General features: G+C 37.4%; 1 protein-coding gene across 8 annotated transcripts; it reads left to right on the forward strand.

Moving 5' to 3' along the window:
* The first annotated feature begins 1,246 nt into the window (after positions 1 to 1,246).
* Positions 1,247 to 15,412, forward strand: LOC131690140 (tyrosine-protein kinase transmembrane receptor Ror). 8 transcript variants are annotated; one of them, XM_058975683.1, is made up of 7 exons: positions 1,247 to 1,736; positions 2,154 to 2,538; positions 11,322 to 12,416; positions 12,473 to 12,677; positions 12,736 to 13,445; positions 13,502 to 13,827; positions 13,891 to 15,412. In XM_058975683.1, the coding sequence occupies exons 2-7, from the start codon at positions 2,438 to 2,440 to the stop codon at positions 14,877 to 14,879; spliced, it is 3,426 nt and encodes a 1,141-aa protein (XP_058831666.1). In that variant the 5' UTR covers positions 1,247 to 1,736; positions 2,154 to 2,437; the 3' UTR covers positions 14,880 to 15,412. The 8 variants fall into 8 exon arrangements, with proteins under 8 accessions (XP_058831666.1, XP_058831669.1, XP_058831668.1 ...); XM_058975686.1 differs by having other exon boundaries at positions 1,247 to 1,665; positions 2,145 to 2,538; XM_058975685.1 differs by having other exon boundaries at positions 1,247 to 1,665.
* Positions 15,413 to 24,173: the final 8,761 nt, after the last annotated feature.

Here is a 24,173-nt window from a genome sequence, read left to right on the forward strand (position 1 = left end):
ACTAAACTGAGAGGTGCCACCTCATCCCGCTAGTTCACCAGACCTTGCCCCTTCCGATTATCATGTTTTCATCGATGGGCCACGCGCTTGGAGAACAGAACTTCGTATGGTACGAAGACGTCCGGCATGACGAGTAGTTTTTCTCGAAAGGTCAAAAAAAGGAACAATAAAAAAATACCGAGAGATGGGAAAAATGTATAACTAGCGAAGGCAAATACTTTGAATATTTTTTTTTTTTGCGTTCTATATAAATAAAATCCGTTTTTTACCAAAAACAGCGGATTTAAGCTTATGCACCTGGTAGACTTATGCATATAAAAACTTATTTTTGAACATTTGATTGCACTCTGGGGTTTTATTTTTTTTTTTTTTTTTGATAAAAATAGTCCAGTGCCGGTATTTTACCGGTACTACCGTTACTGAGGGATACAGGTTCTCACCAAAAAGGATCGGTACTACGAACCCTACTGCAAATAGAAGTTTGAAACTAAATGGCTCAACGTACTCAGAGGATCCTTAAAATCTTCTGTAAACGACAAACAAAATATGCTTTTCCTAGTACGGGAGGCAAACGAAATAGCTGACGTACGTGTTGAATTATAGTTTATCTATCCATATTCTCATTAACGAAAATTTTGTTGAAAATCTTAGAATAAAGTTCTTATCCTTCGTAACATGAATAAAGAATAGTAAAAAGGAAATTAGCAAGATTGTATACGATGCTTTTAATTCTTTTTTGTTTTAATATTGGAATTGCCAAATGATCTAACCACATAGTCTTTTTGTTATTTTTTCATCAAACGACGATCCGTGTTAGATTGCTACATCTAAACATATAAAGGGCTTTCTCCGCACACTTTTTTTATTTTGTTATCGAAAGCCTTATTATTTCACATTCCTTTTACATTTCTTTTACATTTATTTAAATTTTAGCAGGCGTGCTAATAGTAAAATGCGATTTGAATAAAGAACGAAAATAATCTATTTCACATTCGCCATCACCTAAACGCACCGAACTACCACAGTATACCAACCTACACTCTGAAATATATTCACACAGTCTCGCTGCCACTGCCACAGTACAAATACCGGCAATATCTCTCTTCTGTGTACCATTTCTATCCTTCTCTTAATCATTGGAATAGCTTCATTCCATCGCGTTCTTTGGCCACTGTATGAGGGAGCAACCCGAGCCGAGTCTCTCCCATTCATGGTTTGTCCGATTCAGTGAGTCGATTGTCAATTTTCATTCAGTTCGTTACTCCTCTGCAGCGATAAACAAAAGCACTATCGAAAAGAGTGTTTCTGAAAGGAAAAAGATGCATTTTGCTGTAAAAATGGTGTCACTAATGTGTAAACAATGTGTATGACGATTGATGTCAGGTGTAAAGTGTCACTTATCGTGAAAAATAGTGGGTTTTTCTCTGGTGAAAATTGAACAGTTTTCATTCATTTTCGAGAGTAGCAAAAGGAGGAACGACCCATCTCATGGTGGTGTTGGTGGGAGCGTAGTATGGAAGTGCGCTGCGGCATGGTAGTGCGAGTGTTGCATCACAGGGGGTGGTGACATCGGAATAGCAGCAGCAGCCGTCTCCTGAGTCTTGCCTTGTGGACTGTGGCTCGTATCCACCATGTGATCGTTTTAGATTTTTGTTTTCATATCATGTAAATATTTGTTTAAAAACAGATGGCGCCTTGTGTTGAATTTAATACAATTACTAAACATTTTTCGAGGGGTAAGCAAATACCTGTGTTGGAAATAATCAATGAAAATATTTGGATAATACTTCAGTTGCTCTTACTGTAATTAACGTCATATGTAAATCATTGAAAATAATTAAAGTAGGCATTTGATTGACTTAATATTATACTTAGACTTAGAAAGTACGACTTTTGCACTGCCATACTTGTTCCTCGCATTTTTTTCTAGTCTGCAAAGAATCGAATTGTATATCTCTGAAACTATTTAGTTTACTTAGCGTCTAATACGATTATACTGGATCTGTGATTTTCGTAAATCGAACGACTGGTCGGACGATTAATCATATCGTGAATGAGCCGTTTAACTCGACACACTGGTGCATACTGGCCACAATCATTTGGTACGATTAGGCATGCAACCCATGTTTCTCATCTCGTGTGAGTTTGTTTAGGTAGCTGCGGCATCGGTGGCACCACTATCAAACTGTGTGTAGGTGTATAAGTGAATGAACATAATAAAAAATTTTAGAAAAAACGATACAATCGCAGCATTATTAAAGTAGGAGTGGGAGGAACTTCGGAAAGTTCTTTTTGTTTTATGGCAGCAAAAGAGTAATAAAAAATCTTCGCTGTGTGGTGTGAAAGAACCCTGCGGAGGGTGCGTGCGCTAGCGAAGAAAGGTGGCCACCAAAGTGGAGAGGAACGACTCTGGCAGACGCTCGGAGCGATAGTTATTATGTTAGCAGTCGTTTGTATTGTGGCAGCAGTGTTTTGTTTACATCGACCGGTAACGTTAGGGGAGACAACCAATGTGCTGGATGTGGCGGCAAGCAATGGGTAAATTATAGAGGATAATCAGTATTTATGATTAAATGAAGCTCTCTAGGGTATTTCTTGATAACGGCATGCTTGTGGGTTATGACAAATATTATTAGCGGTACACTTGAGTGCAACGGTAGTGATATCTGATAATTCCAATCGCTTGAAGAACCAGCATACAAAGATACCGATTTTGACCATTTCTTTCTGGTATAGTCACAAAGTGCAGGAACATATCTGATGCAACAGAATCAGTATGGAAAAGAATGACTTGATTGCTGTTTATAAACTAAATTACCAGCAGATGCTCGGTAGTAATATCATCGAGGGAAATACAAACAAGCGGTATTTCTGACGATAATCGCACTCGCTGGATGGATGGATATACCATAATCCAATTGCCTGCATTAAAAAGCTGTCTAGACTTTTTATATAGACATAAGACACAAGGAGCCAAGCTCAATTACAACAATAGTTTGTAAGTTATACACTTGGGAAGATTCCAGAGAAATGGTTCTTAAATAAAAATCATTTGGATGACACTTGAAAGCGAAAATCCAGGATGAAACTTTTGCAAGAGAGGAGCGATTTAATTTGTGAGCGTGATAACACTGAACTATATATATATATATATATATATATATATATATATATATATATATATATATATATATATATATATATATATATATATATATATATATATATATATATATATATATATATATATATATATATATATATATATATATATATATATATATATATATATATATATATATATATATATATATATATATATATATATATATATATATATATATATATATACATACATATATATATATATATATATATATATATATATATATATATATATATATATATATATATATATATATATATATATATATATATATATATATAAACTTCACGTCGATGTGATCACATAATGGACAAAAATAAGTGGAACAGTATATTAGCAAAAAGCCTAAATCATCGACCCCAAAAAAGACCGGATTTCATGTAAAGTTCTACGAACACAACTCAAACTCATTTTTTTGAATAAATTAAGGATCAAATTAAATTGTTTTAATTGGAACATTTCCCGTGTTATTCCGAAATTTGTGCCGTCAAGACGTCAACAATGGAATTTTTACCATGAAGACTACAAACATTTATGAATAAAAATAAAACTACCAGTTCCATTCTGGATTTAGAGAATGTGTTTCGACCAACACAGGTTTACCATTTGTAGTGAAAGCTAGATAAAGTTTTAAGCTCTGATTGGCTGTGGCTGTGGAATGTAGATAACTGTCTATTATATTTCTCCGAACCAATCCCGCCTAAAGGCTAGATGGCATCTGGCGGGTTGAAGCAACTCAAATTTATCCGCAGCTTTCCTGCACGCCTGCGCCCATGTCTTAAAAGGCGACTGAAAACAGGAGCCCTCCAGTCAAGGAGTTTCTCTGTGCCGAGGACTGAATGGCTGGCGGAACTAAAAATAAATAGAGGGTTGTGTACAAGACACGACCACCGACATTGAAAATGCGACATGACGCGAACACTATGTGCACCATCTACACATCAATATAGCCTTATTTTTCAGGTCACACACGCATTACGTTGTTACTTTCAATGTTATTGTTCACTGGTAAAGATACAGAATTGATTATTAACAAGCACAAATGCAAAACAAGCTAATAAAAGGGATGTTTGCATCATGACGAATTTCGCGCCAAATCGTATTCAGAGTTTGCAGCACCCTCTCAGATTCTAATGAAACTTTCTGTACATGAAGACTTTGTCACCAAAAAGCCACTTTGCATATTTTGTTTTTCCGAAAATGATCTAGACTGTCTTTTGAAAAGGGTCAAACTTTTTTACCAATTTTTTTCAAATGACTATTGTCTAAAAATGACAAATCCTACAAAAAAAATTGTAGGAGTGGTTTTCACAAAATTAGTCAAATTTTGAATAAAAATATTGAAAAAATTCTTCATTGACTCCTACACTGAAAAAAATCGATTTTAAAAATTTAAAGTCGATTTACAAAAAAAACATTTTTGATTTGGATGAAATTTTGTTCCAAGATAGATAATTATATTCCCTACCTACTGTCAAAAATTCAAGTTGGGCACTTTTAAGAAAAAAAAGTTATTTGAAAAAAACTTCCTTGTCAAAACTGAATTTTTTTCCAGTGTATTTTTATCGAAAACTAAACCAATGAAAGTCATAATCATCTCAGAATCCAATAAAACTCAGTTTGTGAGAAGATGCTGTCTAATTTAGCAACTAAGCATATTTTTATTAAGGGGTTAACTAATCATTTTTCATGAAATTACTTTATCTGAAAGTACAAATCCTTGAGAATGATTTCCCAAATTTTTATAAAGATCCGAGAAATAGATCGAAAGTAAAGTCTGCCATCTTTGTTCAACGCATTGGGTCAAATGGTATTCCCCACACAACTTCACTTTACGTATCCCATACATTTTCTTAAAATTGTTGAACTACCCAAAACTAAACTTGAAGGAATCTGGCACTTTAAAGTTTTTGGCAAATATCTTGACTATTAAAATCAATGTATTCAAAGAGACTACGATTAATTCCTCGTTGTATCAACATTCATAAAATAGTCACATCTCCAATTCTTGATGTTGTCCTTCCAAAAGAAAAGTTTGCACATCAATTCAAGAAAAAAATGCATATCTCGGCATACCTATCTTGCGTATTTTGTTTTTCTCGTTATTTTGTTAGATTTTCCTGGGGACAACTAACAATTAAGCGAATAAAGAAGAAGTCTATTTTTTTTAACCGGTACACCAGTTACCCGCTTTAGGACACGGCAAATGAGTTACGAAGAATTTGAAACAAAAATTGGAATCGGTCGAAAGATATTTTGACAATCATTACAACGTTGTTGGTAAAACATGATTTCGAGATTATTCACTTTTAAAGTTCTCCGTCCCACGAATAAGATGAACAGTACTATAAATTTGCTTTTACTGCTTAGACCTCTATAAAAATTTAAGATACTTTCTTAAGAATTTATACTTTAAGATAAAAGAATAAAAAGTTCGACTTTTTGACCGACCTCATCATACATAAACCCTTAACGAAATAGTCCGAAACCCACTAGTAGGCTCATTACCCTACATGCAAATAAGCAAATTAATTGTAAAAAAATATTAAAAGTGCTAGGACACAACATGTGGCTTAACTGGATCAAAATGTAGTAAGCCTTTTCCGTTTTTCAAAAAGCGTGATATAATCGAGACAAAACCGTGATATAATCGAGGGTGATATAAACGAGTATTGATATAAACGCATAGTGATATAATCGAAACATTACTGTATTAAATTTCGTAAATAATCGGCGTAGCAATAAAGCAGAGAATCTCTGAATAAAGTTAACAATAATAATAGGCGGCAGCGCACACGTCTAACCAGAAGCCTTCTAACCTTCTTTGCTACTGTCTTCTACTGACCACCCACTTCCAAATGACACCCATATTGGTGATGGTTTGTTTTCGCTGTTGTGTGTTAACCGGATTCCGCCATCTTAGGTTTTGAAATTGCATCAATAATGAATTTCAGTCTTTTACTGACAATCCCCTTTCAAATGACATGATGATGATTTTCTCTGTTTTGTGGTTCTTCTAAACTCGTCCGACGCCCCGCTTGTATGCCGGAAATACCACACGGGGATTCTGAATAATTCCGGAACGGGTCAATGGATTCGTACGACAATATGAACACAGAAACTGGACTAAATTCCAGATCTTTTAAAGCTGGTTCCAAGCAAATCAGTTGAAAATTGACGAAATGAGAGCAGAATAAAAAAAATTCAGAAAATAATAACCTGGTACTGTAATGGTTACTGTAGGGGACAGTGAGGCAATATAAGCACTCTAAGGTTAAAGCATAGATAACTGACATACAACTAAAGTTTTCAATGTGTGTAAGAAATAAAAGGTCTGTTCCAGTTAGGGTGACCATATCAGACAAGTTAAAAACCAGGACAGTCGAAAGGGTACTGCTTCCCCCGCTACCTCTCAATCGACATTGCCTTTTCCGCATGTTTTCGGCAGGTTAAAAGTTCTGGGGTCTGGTAGGCAGAGCTTCGTCAGTAAAAAAGTTCTGGGAGTCTGGGAGGAAGAGCTCTGCCAGAAAGTCTTTCGTCGGAATTCGATCACTAAGACAACAAAGGCAGTTCTTGCTACACCACCATCAACAAACGTTTCATGCTGAGATGGTCCGTGCACGACCGACGAGGAGTTTTCAGTACTAAAAACACGACAATGACAACCATTATCTCTCGATTTGAGAGCTGCAAAACCTATCGTTGTTACTAAAAATTTCTCCGTTTAATCGATTGTTATATGAAAACTGGTGGATAGCTTGGTGTAAATAATATCAATTTGGGCCAGAGCTTGAAAAAATTGACATCTCTGCGTGAACTTGAAAGAAAACAAAAGTCAATTCATGCCCGTCGCGATTAATGAAATGTTTGGTTCGTTTCCCTCGTCATTCGTTCTCCCGACACAGCGTATTCAGGTTCGGACATGTTCGGTTTCAGAAGCAAACTGAATTTTGTTTCCGTTCTACCTATGAGAGGGATTATTGAGCATAAGTGCACCAGATATAGATGATGCAGTTCACTTATGCTCGAAAATGTAGAAGACGTCAGCTTCTGCCTTCAAACTGTCCACATAAAAACAAATAAATGCTTTGGAATTTATATTTCCAAGCATTACATTCTGCATGAAGTTTCAGTCAGTTGGAAAGTTAATGAATCAGGGAGGCGCTGAATCTGAATTTTAGTCTTGGTAAATACAAGCAGAAACTGATTTTGAAATTTCGCAGCACTGGTTTGAGCGCGACATTCCATACTCCCTGTTATGTAGGATGCTAGACTCGGCGGTTAGTCGCTATTCAGCGTCCAAGCGTGACGGCATGTTAATAGTCCTTTAGCTATTTCATTTATTTGATACGCCTCAATGCATTATCTGAGCCGTGGATCTTTTAATATTATCAATGTGTAAATGAAAATAAATATATCGAATTTTATTGTATATCCATCAGATCTTGTGTACGCGATTTGTTACTTTGCGTAAAGATCTTATTTCTTGTTGAAGATCTATTTATTTCATTGCCTCTTGTTGCTTGTGGATCACTTAGTCCGCTTTCTCTCTGTTTATCGTTTTCGTTCATGCTATACTCGCTGTTAATGTTGTATGGGTTTTCACGATTACCTGGTTTGAATTGTAATTTACTTTATTATCGGTGGTGCTATCAGTTGTTTGGGAATTAGTAGGCGCATCCAATGGTCGGACACGCTGTGCGTAGGTTCTCTTGTTCCAGTATTCGTTGGTGCCTGAGCTGCAACTCCGGTGCTTTCTGGTTTAGTTAATGTTGATAAAGGGCTGTGTGATGCTTGCAGTTGATATTGCTTCGTTAGAGGTTTGTGTGCATGGTTTCTCGTAGTGTGTCTTCTTGTGTAACAACGTAGGGCACGCAGGGGTCTGTCCTTCATGCGTGCACAGCGTGATTTGATATTTGGTCACGCGTTTTGCTTTGAATTGAAAGTTCAGATATGAAGGAATAGGTTCCGACACTCGCATTCTCACGAAACAAACACCATTGGAAATACCTAGAAAATTTTTCTCCAGGTTTCAACCTTAAAGGATTCCATCTTACGTATTCCGACATGATGGTTGTAACAAATTTATTAATAGTACCCAGGTGTAGATCGTGCAGACGCATATCAATCTTATCATTGTCAATATAAACGGGTATCTTGGTCCTAACATTATCATGCTCAACGACATATTGCATGTTGTCTTCCATAGCGTAACTTTCCGTTATGGCCAAATTTTAAACGTTAACAGTAACGAGTGTGGTGTATGACGACGACTTCCGTTAGTCTAAACTGCATTTGCAAATTTGCTGTTGAGTTTCAAACATCTTGAAATGATTGATCGATATTGCACCGATGGAAGTAACGTTGCTTTATTGTTCAAATTGTCTTGGGATGAATTTTATTATTCGATTGCTTTGCTTGTTTATAGTACTGGCACGGTTCATATAGACTGCAGACTGTAGGTAGAAACGTTCGTTTCATTCACTGCACTGTTAACAAGCAGAGCGACTGATTAGGTACTGGTATCGACCCCGTAGTAATTTCATGATCCCCAGCTCGAGAGAGCGTTCAATGAAATTTTCCACGATAGTTGATATTTTTCTGTTTATGAAACGAATTCCCAGTAACACGAAAAAAGCCACTCGCAAGAGGACTCAAGTAGAAGCAGAAGCACCCAAACGCCGATGTGTCTTTTCAGAGGTACCAAAGACAATTCTTCGGGTCCCGGATTGAAAGGCGATTTAAGCCGAGAAGAAGCGCTGGTAAACATTGTTTCATCCATATTGACGAGGCACTCTTGAGAGATTAAAAAAACATCGGAAGGTACAATTGGGAGATTCGACTTATTAAGTTTTGTTTATCGCATTCCGATGGAGGATGAGTATAAGTTGCAGTTATGGTTGCGGTCGGTCGTAACTGCGATCTGGAGCATAGTGAAAAGCGTAGACTGAATAAATAGAAATATATTAGGCTTACAGGAGAAAAACCAGGACAAATCAAGCATTTTCCTCGACTTCCCAGGACACCAGGACAGTCAATGCAAAACCAGGACATATCCTGGGAAACCAGGACGTATGGTCACCCTAGTTCCAGTACCAAGAGAAACTGGAAGTACTCCGGAGAAAATCGTTCCTGTACTCTCTTCTTCTCTTTTTTCTTCTTCTGGTAACAAACCGGAGTAAAAAGGAGCAAGAACTTTTTGCTCCTATTTACTCCGGAGTGACTTCCGTGTACTGGAACAAACCTAAAGCTGTTGTTTTTATAATGCCACCGGCAAATAGCAACTTGCTACTAGCAAACCTACTGCCGCTATAAACATAACTGTCCCATGTTGTGTGGGGTTTTCTATTCAGATGGGACAGTTATGCGTATAACGGCAGCATACGGGTCTTGCATGCAAACTTGAATACAATGGCGATACATGCATGCAAACCTGTGTGCGATGGTGATTTTCAACGTACACTCAGGTTTTTCACGCGGTTTTTTTTGGCGCGGTATTTTTTTACTCGATTTTTTACGCGGATTTTGAAATTTACGCGGTTTTCATTTACGCGGATTTTGAAATTTACGCGGCTTTCATTTACGCGGTTTTCATTTATGCGGCCTGTATCCCCCGCATAAAAAACCTGAGTGTATTTTCATTTAAATGTTTACATAGGTTTTCGGAAAAGTTTGTCCCAGATTATATGTCTGTTCTCTGTGGATGAATACCAATATCTCTCGATTCTTGATACCCCCTGAAAACTTGCCGAACTCTTAAGTCCATCTATATCTTATATTTTTGGTGCTGAGAGCAGAAATGAAACTGACAAAAATGATTCTACGAATAATACTTCAAATTTTGTGACTAGTTCACGTGAAAATTTCATGACCATGTTGCAAGAATTGAAAATGATTAGTAATATCTTCTAAATATCACATGTACTAGGAATCATGAACAAGTTTACGAATCTATGAATGTATCATGATTTTATGAGCTATTTAACGTGCGCGAATGGCCAGTCGAATACATGAACAATATTTGATGATTTTGCGAGCTATTTCTCGAGCACGGATGTTGTATCATGACTAATATATTAGGAATAATAAATTAGTTCACGAAGAATGAATGAATAAAACTCCGAGTTTTGCGAAATAGTTCACCAGAAATTATTCATATTGTTTAGATTTTGCGAACTAATGTTCCTAAATCTATGGATAACATCATGAGTCAATCTTTGGTTTTATGAATAATGTTCTTAAAGTTGTGTACTAGTTCACGTAGAGAAAATCGATCTGGTAATGACATGGCGGAAACCGAGACCAAAGATCACAAAATGAAAACAAATATTTCTTCTTATAAATGCGTTACGCAGGTAAATTGAACATAATTATAAAACATATGATATTTGTTTATGGTCCTGTTATCGTAACGTAAAACATGATTGTTTCAGAATGTATGGCACCCTATTAACAATTTTGGGAACAGTGTTTTTTCCATGTATCCAGTCCAATCTGCGTTGGCGTTTCTCTTGTATTTTTAGTGGCTTGTATTTTTGGAAGCAAGAAGTATTATTTTGACTGTACGATGAGATAGCGACAAAAAATGTCCATAGTCAAAAACTGGTCCGGTCCGAATTCCGTGATCAAATTCCCGAGGTGTACCCTTTAACCACTGAAACAGGTTATGTTCCAAACAAATCGTTGTCAAATCATTCCAAAATCAACCACTAAAATCACGGAAACAGATTAAATAAACCGACCAACTTCTAAGTGAAGCAGACTTTAAACCATTAAATAAAACATTATATATGTAAGCCCCGTGCAGACATGGGCGGCTCCAGTTGGATGGTAAAGGGCGAGCACGCCTTCTTGTCAAAATGTATCCATCTGGTGAGTCACCTTTTGGCTGAATGGGGGCAGATTCCCTCGCGTGGCTCTCTGTAGAGCCTCTAGTGCGTACAGCGAAAGACTTTTGATACAATGTTCCACATTGTTTCCATTATCTTTTTTGATATATTTGTGAAAATGTCTTGTGCACAAATCGAGCATCTTGAAACTTATTCAAAATAATGCTGTCATATCACTACCGCTAGAAGCATGCATTTAATCGTAACCCCATATGTAATACCCACAGGTCATAGATAACTCCAATGAGATCACTTTACAATTCCAGGCTAACTCAATCATCGCTGGCAGCGGCCAAGTTTCACCGCCGAAAAAAGAATGAAAAGCTGCTGTACCGTGATGACGATGAACGGATCGAACTGGGCGTGTGCCAGGTGTACACAGGGACTACCTGTGAGGAGTATCTCAAAAATCAGACCGTCTTTATCACGCCGGACATTACGATGGAGGTGCTCGAGGAACGCCTCAAAGCTGCCTATGGCGTCATCAAGGAGTCTAAAGATATGAACGCCAACTGTCGTGGTTATGCTTTGCCAAGTTTGTGCTACAGTATCCTGCCGGTGTGTCGTACACCGGAAATGACGAATCATCAGTATTTTGCTAATAAGGCAGCAGCGGAAACCGCTCGACGTGGCAATGCTTACGGAAGGTCCAAGTTCAAATCGCACGAGAAAAAGAATAACCGGAAGGCGGGTCAGAAGACGGTTACTAGTTCCACTGTGATGACTACAACCGAGAAACTAAAGGTGTATTTCAGCGGTGGAGTTACGCCTACTTTTAGCAGTGATGATTTCAGAGGAGAAATCGTTACGGAGAATGCTTTGGAAGAAGGCTCAAGGCGACGAAGGTCGACAGATCAAATCAAAGAGAAGACTGGGCGTTTTCTGCAGCAAAATACCTACGGAAGCGATGATGGATATTACTCTTCCTACTCGGCCAATGTTAATAGTAAGAAGAATTACCCTCCTACGAGGAATACGGAGAACTTGAGACGAATTTGCCGAAATGATTGTGAGCTGCTGGAGAATGAATTATGTCAGAAGGAGTATGCCATTGCGAAGAGACATCCGACGATTGGACAGAAGCTACCACTGGAAGAGTGTGACGATCTGCCGACACAGTACTCGATCGATGGGACTATTCTGAACGGCATTGGTGGTCTTGGAAGTTCCGGTGATAGGGAATGTATGAGATTAGGAATCGAAATGGACATCGTTCGAGATGACGATTGTTATTGGGAATCTGGCACTACCTACAGAGGAATATTGGATAGATCGAACCTTGGGAAACCTTGTATGCGTTGGTCCAAGCTGATGAGGGAGATTTCAAACTATCCCGAACTTGCTGGTCATAACTACTGCCGGTAGGATTATTATATTCTGAGATGATTTTTGATTTGATACCTATTGTGATTTTCAGGAACCCTGGCGGCGATCAGGTGGCACCGTGGTGCTATGTGGATCTCAAAAAAACAATTGAATTCTGCCAAATTCAAAAGTGTTCGGACCGAATGTGGATTTACCTAATCGTTGGTTTTGTGGTCTTTGTTGCAACAATTATCATATCTATCTCAGTCGTCTGCTGTAAGAAGTTCAAAAAGCACGGTGTATCAAATATACAGAATGTAAGTGTGATATGAGTGTATGTCCGTAAAAGTTTGAAACATATTTGAATAATTTCAGATTAATCTGCCGAACGTGGATAAAAACATTTACGGAAACTCCCGTCACAACTCACCAATTGAAATGACGTCCCTGATAGCGAATCAGAACGCAGCCGGTACTATTCATAGAAATTCAGAAAATGGCGGCATTCAAGGGTTAATTAGCGGTCAACCAGGACAGCAAGGGTCTTCTCAATCCCGTAATAATGGGATCGCGCGGGTTCCGCACCATACCCTACAGGACGTGCGATTCGTGGAAGAACTTGGAGAAGGTGCCTTCGGAAAGGTTTACAAAGGCGAACTGACACAGAAGGATGGGGGCAAGATTTTCGTTGCCGTCAAGGCGCTGAAAGAGAATGCGAGCGCAAAGACGCAAGCTGATTTCAAGCGAGAAATCGAACTGATCTCCGATCTCAAACATGACAATATTGTGTGTATCTTGGGGGTGGTGCTCAAAGAGGAACCTCTCTGTATGCTTTTTGAATACATGGCTCAAGGTGATCTGCATGAATTTCTAATTGCGAACTCACCCAACGAAGGTAAACAGTTGACGCAGCTTCAATTTTTGCTGATTTCTCAGCAAATCTGCGATGGCATGGAATATTTGGCTAGCCATCATTACGTTCATAGAGATTTAGCTGCTAGAAACTGTTTAGTTGGTGATCATCTAACCGTGAAGATATCCGATTTCGGTCTGTCCCGTGACATTTACAGTTCAGATTACTATCGGTAGGGCTACCCAAAAATTTGTAAGGCGCTACTAACTTTAACTTCTTGTATTTCAGTGTTCAATCCAAGTCGCTGCTACCCGTACGCTGGATGCCATCCGAATCCATTCTATACGGTAAGTTTACAACCGAGAGTGATGTTTGGTCTTACGGAGTGGTTCTGTGGGAGATCTACAGCTATGGACTGCAGCCGTACTATGGTTACAGTAATCAGGAGGTGATCAATATGGTTCGAGCCAGGCAATTGCTTCCTTGTCCGGAGGCTTGTCCAAGTGCAGTGTATTCACTGATGGTGGAATGTTGGCACGAGCAAGCCGTACGTCGTCCAACATTCCCAGAAATTGGGCATCGACTGAAAATTTGGTACCAAGCACAAAAAAGAAGTACGTTATCTGACGAGCCAGTCTTGAGTTGCAGAACTACTGATGAGTTTCGTTTTTTTTCAGATGAACAATCCGATCCATGTTTTAATCGAAAAGGATCCGTCTTAAGTGTTAATAATCAACGAATGTCCTCTCAAGGCACACTAAACGCCGTTACGCCTTCGTCGTCATCCAGTCATAATTCGCTTAGTCGTCACCATCAAATCGATCCACGGGAACAACTACCGACCCAACCGACTCAGTCCCACCAACCTCGCAAGCACCATCACTCTCTCGAACGAGAAAAAATTCTACGAACGAGTCAACAGCAAACTTCCCAACAAACTCCCCAGCAGCATTACTCCCGTCCCCACCATCAACATCACAACTCGTTGGATCGTTCCAATAGCAGCAAACTCGAGGAAGGCGAGCAGTTCGAAACTCAAAGCAATCGAAGCTTTTACCACAATGTTGGAACAAGCCGCAGCAATAAGAGCATACACTCCATGCAAGAAAACCCACAATCCCAATCGCATCAGCATCACCATCAATCTAATCCTCAGTCCTACAAAAACTTTAGTTTACCGCGAAAAAGCATAGAAAGTAACCTGGAGTTCGGAGACGGGAACACCACTGCTGCCAGCAGTCCCGGCACCGGATACTCTAGCCGTGAATCCAAACGTCCTCCCAAGGACCCGCATCGGCATCATCATCACCATCATCATCACGGTTCGGGACGAAGTCGGAGAATGGATCATTCAGCCGGAACCATCTCGGTATCATCGCTGACTAGTGAAGCTGACCTTAATCAGCAAAATCAAATCTTACCAAAGAATAGCACTCAATCGCTTGCCCAGCCACCGATAAGCCGGAAACAGAGCAGCAGCGGAAGTATCCTTAGCGTGGCTAGTGAGTCTAATAGTTCCTTCAGCAATGGGAACTACAACAGCAACAGCAACAACAACAGCACCAACAACCAGGCGGTTACTCCCTCCGGGGACAGTGCGACTGGTACCGCCGGATCAGTAACGGGGGGGTTGCCTTTGATGCAAAGCTCGTACCACGAAGGGTAAAAATCAAATGCCGTTTTTTTTTGTTTTAGTATTTATTTGGAATATTATACTGCATGCATTTATCATAGTAAGTTAGAAAGAGAATGAGACCGTGGGCGGTTAGGGTTATTTAGTTAAGCGAAACAGTACTAGGTCTAGTATAAAGACGTATTCCGTGGACAGGCTTTAGAGCAGGATGTCCTCAGAGTAGTCAAAACATTGACTTGATGCGTAGAAATGATCTCCGATTCGAAAACGTGAAATAGTACGGAAAATAGCTCTTATTTTAATAATTGACGTATTACCAGACTTGAAATTTTTATTAAATGCTGGCTTATTTATTTATGTTGTATTTCTGTAATATTATAGACTCGTAACATGATTTGCAAAGTATAGTACAAGTCAGTTTTATTTTAAATACCTCCTTCTGGTAAATAATATACTTTGACAGAAGCGTGAAGACATCCATCTCAGAAATATTCTCATACTTTATAATATAATCTCAAAGAAAGACGAACTTGCTGTCTGGTGAAATAAATTTAAGTATTACATGACCAGTTGATTTTTATCTTAGTCCAAACACGTGAGATTTTATATCCGAACAGTAAACATAACCAATAAACAGACGTACAGCTTTAACCATGCAAAAAATAGTGGGAATGGTACCAATGCCTATAGGCGATTAAAGGGGGATTGGGAATTACGCTCAGGTGAGGTATTCGGTAAAATATTAGATATTAAACTACTTTGGATTATTTTCATGACTTTTGCCATAGTTATTCCATTCAAGTTTAGATTCCAAAAAATTGTTATCAAATTTATATACGAACCATTGTCATTAGCGCACAAGTTATTGGAATTTTATAAAACCTAATTATACTATTTCGCGTAATATACAACAACCATATTTAGTGTCTTGGGGATATAAAAATCAAAAACTTTTGAAACCTTTCTCAGATATCTTGGTGAAATTAATTTATTTGGAGGAACTAAGGTATATTGATGCCATTAAAGGGCATGATACGATAATGAAACTAGAAGCAGTAATTGACAACTAAAAAATGATAATCAAAAAGAAGCATACGAGCCCATTACAAAATCAATATCAGAAAATCAGTAGTTTGAATTTAACAAACTCTTCAAAGAAATTCAAAACTTATTTCAATCCCCTTACAAGACAACTACCAAATTCTACAAAATTAAAGCTGACATCAGAGTTACAAAGCTCGAAAGCTAAATGTCAAAATTCACTTTGAGGAGAAATTCTAGAGAGGTTTCTCTGATTACCAAAGCACGGGCATAGCAGTCAATAAAAGAGGAAACTTTTCTCTATTATTGGCTATCAACGACTGTACTGGACGATAAACGGTTCGTCCGGAATTTCCCCTCAAAATAAATTTTATCAGTCGGCTTTTAAGCCCTAATCATATGTTTGTCGCAAAATATTCAAATTCATTGAATGAAATCATATTCAGCCGCATTCGTCTTCAATAGGCTTTTCTACGGTCCATGTACGTACACGGCACATGCCCCAAACATTACTTCAAAAGTTGGTGGAAAATAATAAACAAAGAAGGCATAAGCAAATGCGATTGTTTTCAACCAAGAAACTGCATTAGTGTTCGTGAGACTGATTGCCAAGAGCTCAATATCCAGTGACACTACCGAAAACGTCAAACGAGCCAATTGCACTTCCATTCCAATGCAGGTTTTCATTCCTCTCCGATTATTGTAACTGAACTATGGATAGGGACAGGGTGGGTAAGACGGACACATTTTTGGCATATAACATTGGTAATTCAAATGAATTGTTTGTTAACCCCAACATTATCTGGTCGGTGGTAAGTCAGACCGGACTAAGTGACAAAATATTGATTTTGAGAAAAACGAGTTTAAAGTTTGATTCGCAGCATCCTTTACATTATGATTGGAAATTAATTTTTTGCTTTAATTCTTGTTTCTTGTTACATATTTCAAATCTGCCAAATTCGAAGGTACCCAAGTAACCACGACGCTTCAAATGATGTAAAGTTAACAGTCTTAAATGAGTCGTTCGCAGAATGCGATAAAATGCTTCATTGCTGTAAATGCAACACCAATGCTTTCATAAAGTGGAAAAGGGCGATTAAGCGACTGATGTAAGAGCTGTCAAAGAAAGCATTTATCTTACATTAGTAACGCTCTTATAAAGCTTTAGTCTATTAAAAGCATTACTAGATGCTGCAATAATGTTTGTTTCGTTTTGACAGATCGATGTTATATAACACAACAAAAAGCTGATATAATGCCAAAATGAAAATAATGAAAATGGAAAAATGAACGTTTTCCCATTTTCCACGTCTTCTTATTAGTCAGATACAACATTAACATCACCACAAAATTCCAATTCCTTCAGATTTTTTAAATTAATTTTATGGGATCCGAACCATGATCATCTGACATCAGCTTCATACGAGGTAGGCCGTTAGCACTCTTATCTGTGGAGGATAGTTGCCGACGGAATGATATTTGCAATACATGAATAACGTTTTACATTATATAGCCTTTGTTAATGCAATCACTCAAAAAAAAGTAAACGTAATGCCTATTGATTTTACACATAGATTTTTGCAATTAACGGAGGCATATAGACACTATTTGCTGGCACATAAACCTAATGTGTGTATTTACAAGAAATATTAATCTTACATTCACATTTCATAACTATTAGCCACATAAAACCCCATTCTATAACAATATGCACATATAACTTATGTGTGTGCATACATAGTTTATACAGTTGACACATAGAAGGTATGTGTGCGCGTGATAACAATAGCATTTCTTCTTCATATGAATTTTAAGCGGTTTGAAGCAAATAGAATTAACGTTTGGATTTTTTTCAGTGATGACACGTCGGTATAGAAGGAGAGGTGCAAACATTTGTCATTTTTTGAGTAGATTAGTATTAATCGTGCGGCTCTCGGATCGCGAAATATAAACATCAACAAACGAAGCAGAGATCAGTTTTTAGTAGAGATTCCGAAACATGGTTAATATTGACATCAAATTGTGCAGATGAAATTATGAGCATTTAGTGGTTTCTCTATGATATGCTTCATCTGAGTTGCAAATTATAGGAATGCATACTCGTGTTGTTTAATTTCATGTATTCCTCAACGGAAATAGAATTGGTCAAAAGCTATAGGCGGTACAGTGCTCCGATATTTTTGCCCCATTCGTAGAAAATTGCCCGTTTGCCACACTACTCTCCATGTTGTTTCAGGTTGATATTTTTTGATTAGAATGTTTCATAACTTTTAGTTCAAGCATTATAGCTTTTCAAGTGTAGCGTAGTAGAGCGTCAAAGCATTTGTAAATGCAATGCGACCAAACACTAAACCGTTGCTCTAAAGGTATGTATAATGCCTGTTACATTGCTCATAAGAGGCAATGTCTTGAAACATTTGGGATGTTGTGTTATGGCAGCACTGTTTTAAGAAAGTAGTTTTAGAGCAAATGAACATTATCGATGTTAAAATAATGCTCAATATAATGCATGTGGTTATTTGGGTAGCTGACGATATTCTTTATCCAGTGCTATCATTATCTCATTTTTTGATGTTTTGCGACTTAGTCCGGTCTGACTTAACACCGACCATCTATAACCTTAAATTATGAAACAGTCAGTAGGCCTTGAATACTAGTAAACATATACAATTTAAGCAAACTTTGATAATCAGTAGTACATCTTCATGCGGATGTAATTTTCAAATAACTGATTTTAAGGTTTATTGGGGAAAAACAAACTTTTCTCGGATTTTTGCCTTTATTTCGATAATGTAAGTCTTAAATGCCATGATACATATGAGGTAGGTTGACTTATGAGCGGAAAAGTGCAAACGTTTAAAAGATATGTGTCACCAGATTCGGTTTTTGCACGACTTTTTCGCACAGTTTCGCATAATAACTCGATAATAAAATTCCTATTACGATATACCGGTTTAATGAAACGATTATCCCGGTTTTTTCACGATATAATCGTTTCATTAAACCGGTTTATCGTTCTTAAGTTATGAACTTTAATATAAGCGAAAGGTAAAAAAAGAATGCTCGAAAACAGTTTTTATGGTCAATATCACATTGCTTCGAAACCATCAGCTTTGAAGGTTAAGAATTTTCGAAAAAATTTGCTACGTAAAACATGATCTGATAACATAATTTGGTGAAGATGGTTGCATTAATTCTTCAAACAAATTTAGTCTCGAAAAACTTGGTGTCTTCAGAAAAGTATTCGAGAGTTTTATTACAAATAACGTGGCTGAAGACATGAATACTCCTGCAGGCGAATGACCTCCAAGATTAAAGCCTCAATAAACAACAACAACAACATGAATACTCCATATATTGAGGGTATCGAGATATATTAGGCTATTTGCGAAAGTGAACCTTCAAAACAAGTTACTCTGATATCACTATATATAATCAATTTCTTCTTCTGTGAATCAACAATAAAATAAACATATTATCCAATCTATGTGCTCTGAAGCTTAATGTAATATTGAAAAAAAATGGATTTAAGAATAAATTCGTAAATATCATTTTATATCTCGATATACTACAAGCTCTATGTAGCTTTTATATCTTCAATAAAGATGTTTTAATGAAATTCCCAACAACTTTTCTGAAGACACCAAGTCTCTTACTACTTTTTTGAAGAGTTGATTTTCCATGATTATTTCTACGATGATTTATCACTAAAATGATGTTTTTTATGTTGGGAAACTTGCTGCTAAACTTTCACTGAAATACCTAACATACCAATCAGTCTAAGGCCTTTTGCTGTATCAAGAAGTCGTCTCCAGTTCACTCTGTCCATGGTTGTTTGTCGCCTCGCAGGGCAAAAAGACTGCTCAGGCCTCCTTCATCTTGGCCGATCTCTTCTCCGTGTAGCTGTCGGTTTAGTTTCTAGAACCATTTTACCGAGCTGTTCAGCATTCTGACGACAAGCCCAGTCCACCGCAGCCGCCCAAATTTCGCTGAACGAACAATTTTCATATGCATGCATATGATCGTTCTCAACACGGTCCATTCGAAAAAACTCAGACCGCGTTGGTCTCCCACCTGTATACTCCAGGTTGCTTGACCGCAGAGGACAACCGATCCAATGAGCGATTTGTAGAAGGTTGACTTTATGCGGTGTCGCACATTCTTCGATCGAAGGGTTTTTCGAAGCCCAAAGTAACAACGTCCACCTGCTAGAATACGTTTCCAAATTTCTCTGTTGGTATTTGGCGGACATTAGTGAGCCCAAATACACGAACTCACCAACCACTGATATGATCGCCATCGATCGATATAGTCGGTGGGAGGTGTAACCTCTTACTTTCATGTACTATGTCTGACGCATTTGATATCAGTTCAATTCGCATTGCTTTGACCCTCGAGCACTCGCGCTGTTGTACTTTGTACAACACTTTGGGATTTTTCGTTATCATTTAGTTGCAAGGACATTTATCAATGCCAAACCACTATGTATTCCTCAGAAATCATGTTTTAGACAAGATACGCTCATTTTTGTGCACTGATATACATCCAGTGCAACAATACAATCTGAAATTGTTTGATGAAACAATATTCTGTTCAATATATCTCGTGATCTCGATCATGTGGAGGGTAACTTCCTTCGGCAACCTTGTTCAGAAGATCAAGAGCTAGTCAGTGAAAGATAAAATAGTTTAATATAAAATTCTGCCGCTAGGTGACGCCAGTGAGCATGTTATTTTTTCAGCTTACTATATCTCAAGATCTAGATTTTTTAGATAGTCAGTATCTTCGACGAAGTTGCTAAGCAGATCATAACTTATGAGGTGGTAAAACGGCTGCTTTAGAAAACTACCGTTAGGCGGTCCTAGTGAACTTGTCAGTTGTTCAACCTAATGTATCTCAATTTTCTAGCAAGTAAGTGCATTCGGCAAAGTTGCTCACGAGATTAAAACCTTCAAGGTTGTACAACGAATAATATGGGATTCTTCCACTAGGAGGCGCTAATGAACTTGAGCATGTAATTTTTTTCTATCCACTGTATCTCAGTTTCCTGTCTCTTTGGAAGGTCGTTGTTCTATTTTTTCTTCGAACTAAAACCAAAAATGGTGAATATCACCAAGGGAAAGAATAAATCGATGATATTCCGAAAATAAGTTCACTAAATTGTTAGATGACGTTCCTCTAACTCAACTAAACAAATTTATTCATTTATAATTTTGGAATATGTTCGCAAAGAAATTAAGATTTGGAAGTCGTGAAACTCATGTGTACCATTTCTGTAACACCAATCAACCACTCATTGTGGTAACCTGTAAAAGGGGCTGCTTATAACATGCACAGAAATAATGGCACAACCTTCCTAAGTACTGAAAAATGCTAAACAAGCACAATTGTTCTTCAATTTCTTCAAAGTACTGATTTGATTCGAAAATAGTATAGCTCACTTGGGGGTGGGCGTGGCGTAGTTGGTAAATCGATTGCCTTGTACGCAGCGCACCTGGGTTCGAGTCCCGACCCCGCACATAGGGTTCGAAATTTTTCACAAGAGATTTTTCAAACCCGAAGAGGCGAATGACCTTAAGGTTAAAACCTCTATAATCGAAATAAAAAAAAAAAAAAAAAAAAATATAGCTCACTTATGACATGAATCATACTTCTAAATAGTCGCAAACTTGAGATTCAGAAATCATGAATATGCATGCTCACTCGCGCTACCTAGTGGCAGAATCCCAAACTATTCAGTGTTTCGCTTCGTAGGTATTTATCTCTTGTGCAACTATATCGAAGATAGCCTCCTGCTAACAAATCAGGAAGTCGAGATACAGTAGGCCAAAAATGGCATAGCCACTAGCGCCACGTAGTAGCAGAATATCAAACTATTTCGCATACCACCTCGTAGGCTTTGATCACCAGAACAACATTGCTGCAGACACATATCTGCTGAAAAATCAGACACTTTAGATATAGTAGATCGAAAAAAATAAAGCTCGCTAGCGCCACCTGGCGGTAAAATTCCATCATGTTAATTCGCCCATCCGAAAGGCCATTATCTACTGCCCAAGTTTGCAGAAGAAAGTAGTGCTCCAAATGATACGGATCACGAAGTATTCTAAAGACGCTCTGTGTTGTACAAAGTACAACGCGCGAGTGCTAGTATTACAAAATTTGGGGCGAGTGCCGGAGGGTTAAGTAGCAGGAAAAAATATAAAAGGGATTCCATTTCATAAATTTCGACTGCTTTTAATGCATTTCCTTTTAAGTATTACTTGTACTGCTTACATTGCATGTTCACACGACACGGACCCAGGCATATTACTGCTACCTTTGTTTACTAGTACACCCAAAACTCGGCCGTAATACCTTTACGGTAATAATAAAAAAATGCTCTAATAGCAAGACTTTTCATGCTAAAACGGTCCCAACAAAAAATTCCCCAAACGGCAATACCAACACATTCAAATCTCTACTGCATCGCACTCATGTTTCATCAATTCTTATTCAATAAATATTAACGCGTCGAATTGTCTGGAAGTGTGTAGCACTTCGCTTGTCATTGTATTGCGCATCGAGCAAAGCGAACATAATGATGATAGAGACGAGTTTCGATTTTTTCTACGCGACACATTCCGTACACCGGCGTAAAATAACTATTGAAATCCATAAGAATCGCTAATGACTTTGCGCCACAAGTATCTCATATGAAAATCATAAGTTTGTCTTATGATTTGGCGAAGAAAATAGCCATCTAGCCACTTACGGATTTCATAAGATATGCTTATGAAATTCCTAGGACGTTCTTATGATCTTCATACAAGTATGCTTATATTAATCATCGTGTTCAAATATAAATTATAAAAGAGATTTCTTGTGAATTTCATGAATGTTATGCGGCTGATATAATAAATAAGAAAACATTTTTTATTCATTTTTTCATGTCTTTTTTTAATTTTTAAAAATAACTATAATTACCCTTATATTCAAAAGTCTCCAATTGGAAAAAGATTACGTATTAGGAAGCTAGATGGTTCCAGGTGGGCTCAGAATTGGCCAATAACCTACGATAGAAACTTCTGTTATTGCACAACATTGAAGAGATACTGTACAATATTAACAAAAAATGAGGCAATAATCATTTAACAAAAAAATACTTACATTTTTTAAAGCAGAGCACCATATCAAAACTAAATCTAACAATGTTTTTTTGACTTATGACATTTTCACAATAATATTTTTATAATAATCTTAGGACACATGTATGAATTTTATAAGGCGAACTTATGAAATTCATATACATGCTTACACTCAAAAAAAAGTAAACGTTATGCCTATTGATTTTACACATAGATTTTTGCAATTAACGGAGGCATATAGACACTATTTGCTGGCACATAAACCTAATGTGTGTATTTACAAGAAATATTAATCTTACATTCACATTTCATAACTATTGGGCACATAAAACCCCATTCTATAACAATATGCACATATAACTTATGTGTGTTCATACATAGTTTATACAGTTGACACATAGAAGATATGTGTGCGCGAGATAACAATAGCATTTCTTCTTCATATGAATTTTAAGCGGTTTGAAGCAAATAGAATTAACGTTTGGATTTTTTTCAGTGTATGTAATGCATAAGCATCTAATGGAATCAAAATTGTACATGGTCATAAGTCGAAACTTATGAAATTCTTAAGTTCTTTTTCCTCGGTGTATTTGAAGATCGGCTCACACTCGGCTAGCTTCAAAGCACAGTCAGAAAAAACGACTCGGAATAGTGGTGCAGGGTTGCCAAAGTTAAATCTGTATTTTTGTCCTAAAAAATCTTTTCATCTGTATTTACTCTTCGAAAAATCTGTGTCGATATCTGTATCGAATCAGTTGAGTCGTTTAACCTTTTGCTGGATAATCTATCGAAGATATTAATTTCTGTGGCTTGAATCAGTCAAGCAAGGACCTGTTTACATTTTCGTAAAAGACACTCCAAATCGTTCTGATATTTTACATCCAGAAACTTCAACTTTACCGATTTGCACAATGGAAAAATAATTTAATGACTTTTGTTGATATATAATGTTATATACATTAAGTCAACCAATGTATCTGTCGAATTTTCGGACAAAAAATTGAGAATTTACAAACTCACAGAGCATTACAATTAACATTTCTGGAAGTAGACTTCAGCCAGGCGTTTGCTGGGTGCTAACCTGAGTGTATTACAAACCTTTACCTTTCAGAATGAGCAACCACTCTCAAAAGTAAGGATATATTTTAATTAGGCTGTG

This window comes from Topomyia yanbarensis, chromosome 3 (genome assembly GCF_030247195.1).
Source record: "Topomyia yanbarensis strain Yona2022 chromosome 3, ASM3024719v1, whole genome shotgun sequence".
Taxonomy (NCBI): domain Eukaryota; kingdom Metazoa; phylum Arthropoda; class Insecta; order Diptera; family Culicidae; genus Topomyia; species Topomyia yanbarensis.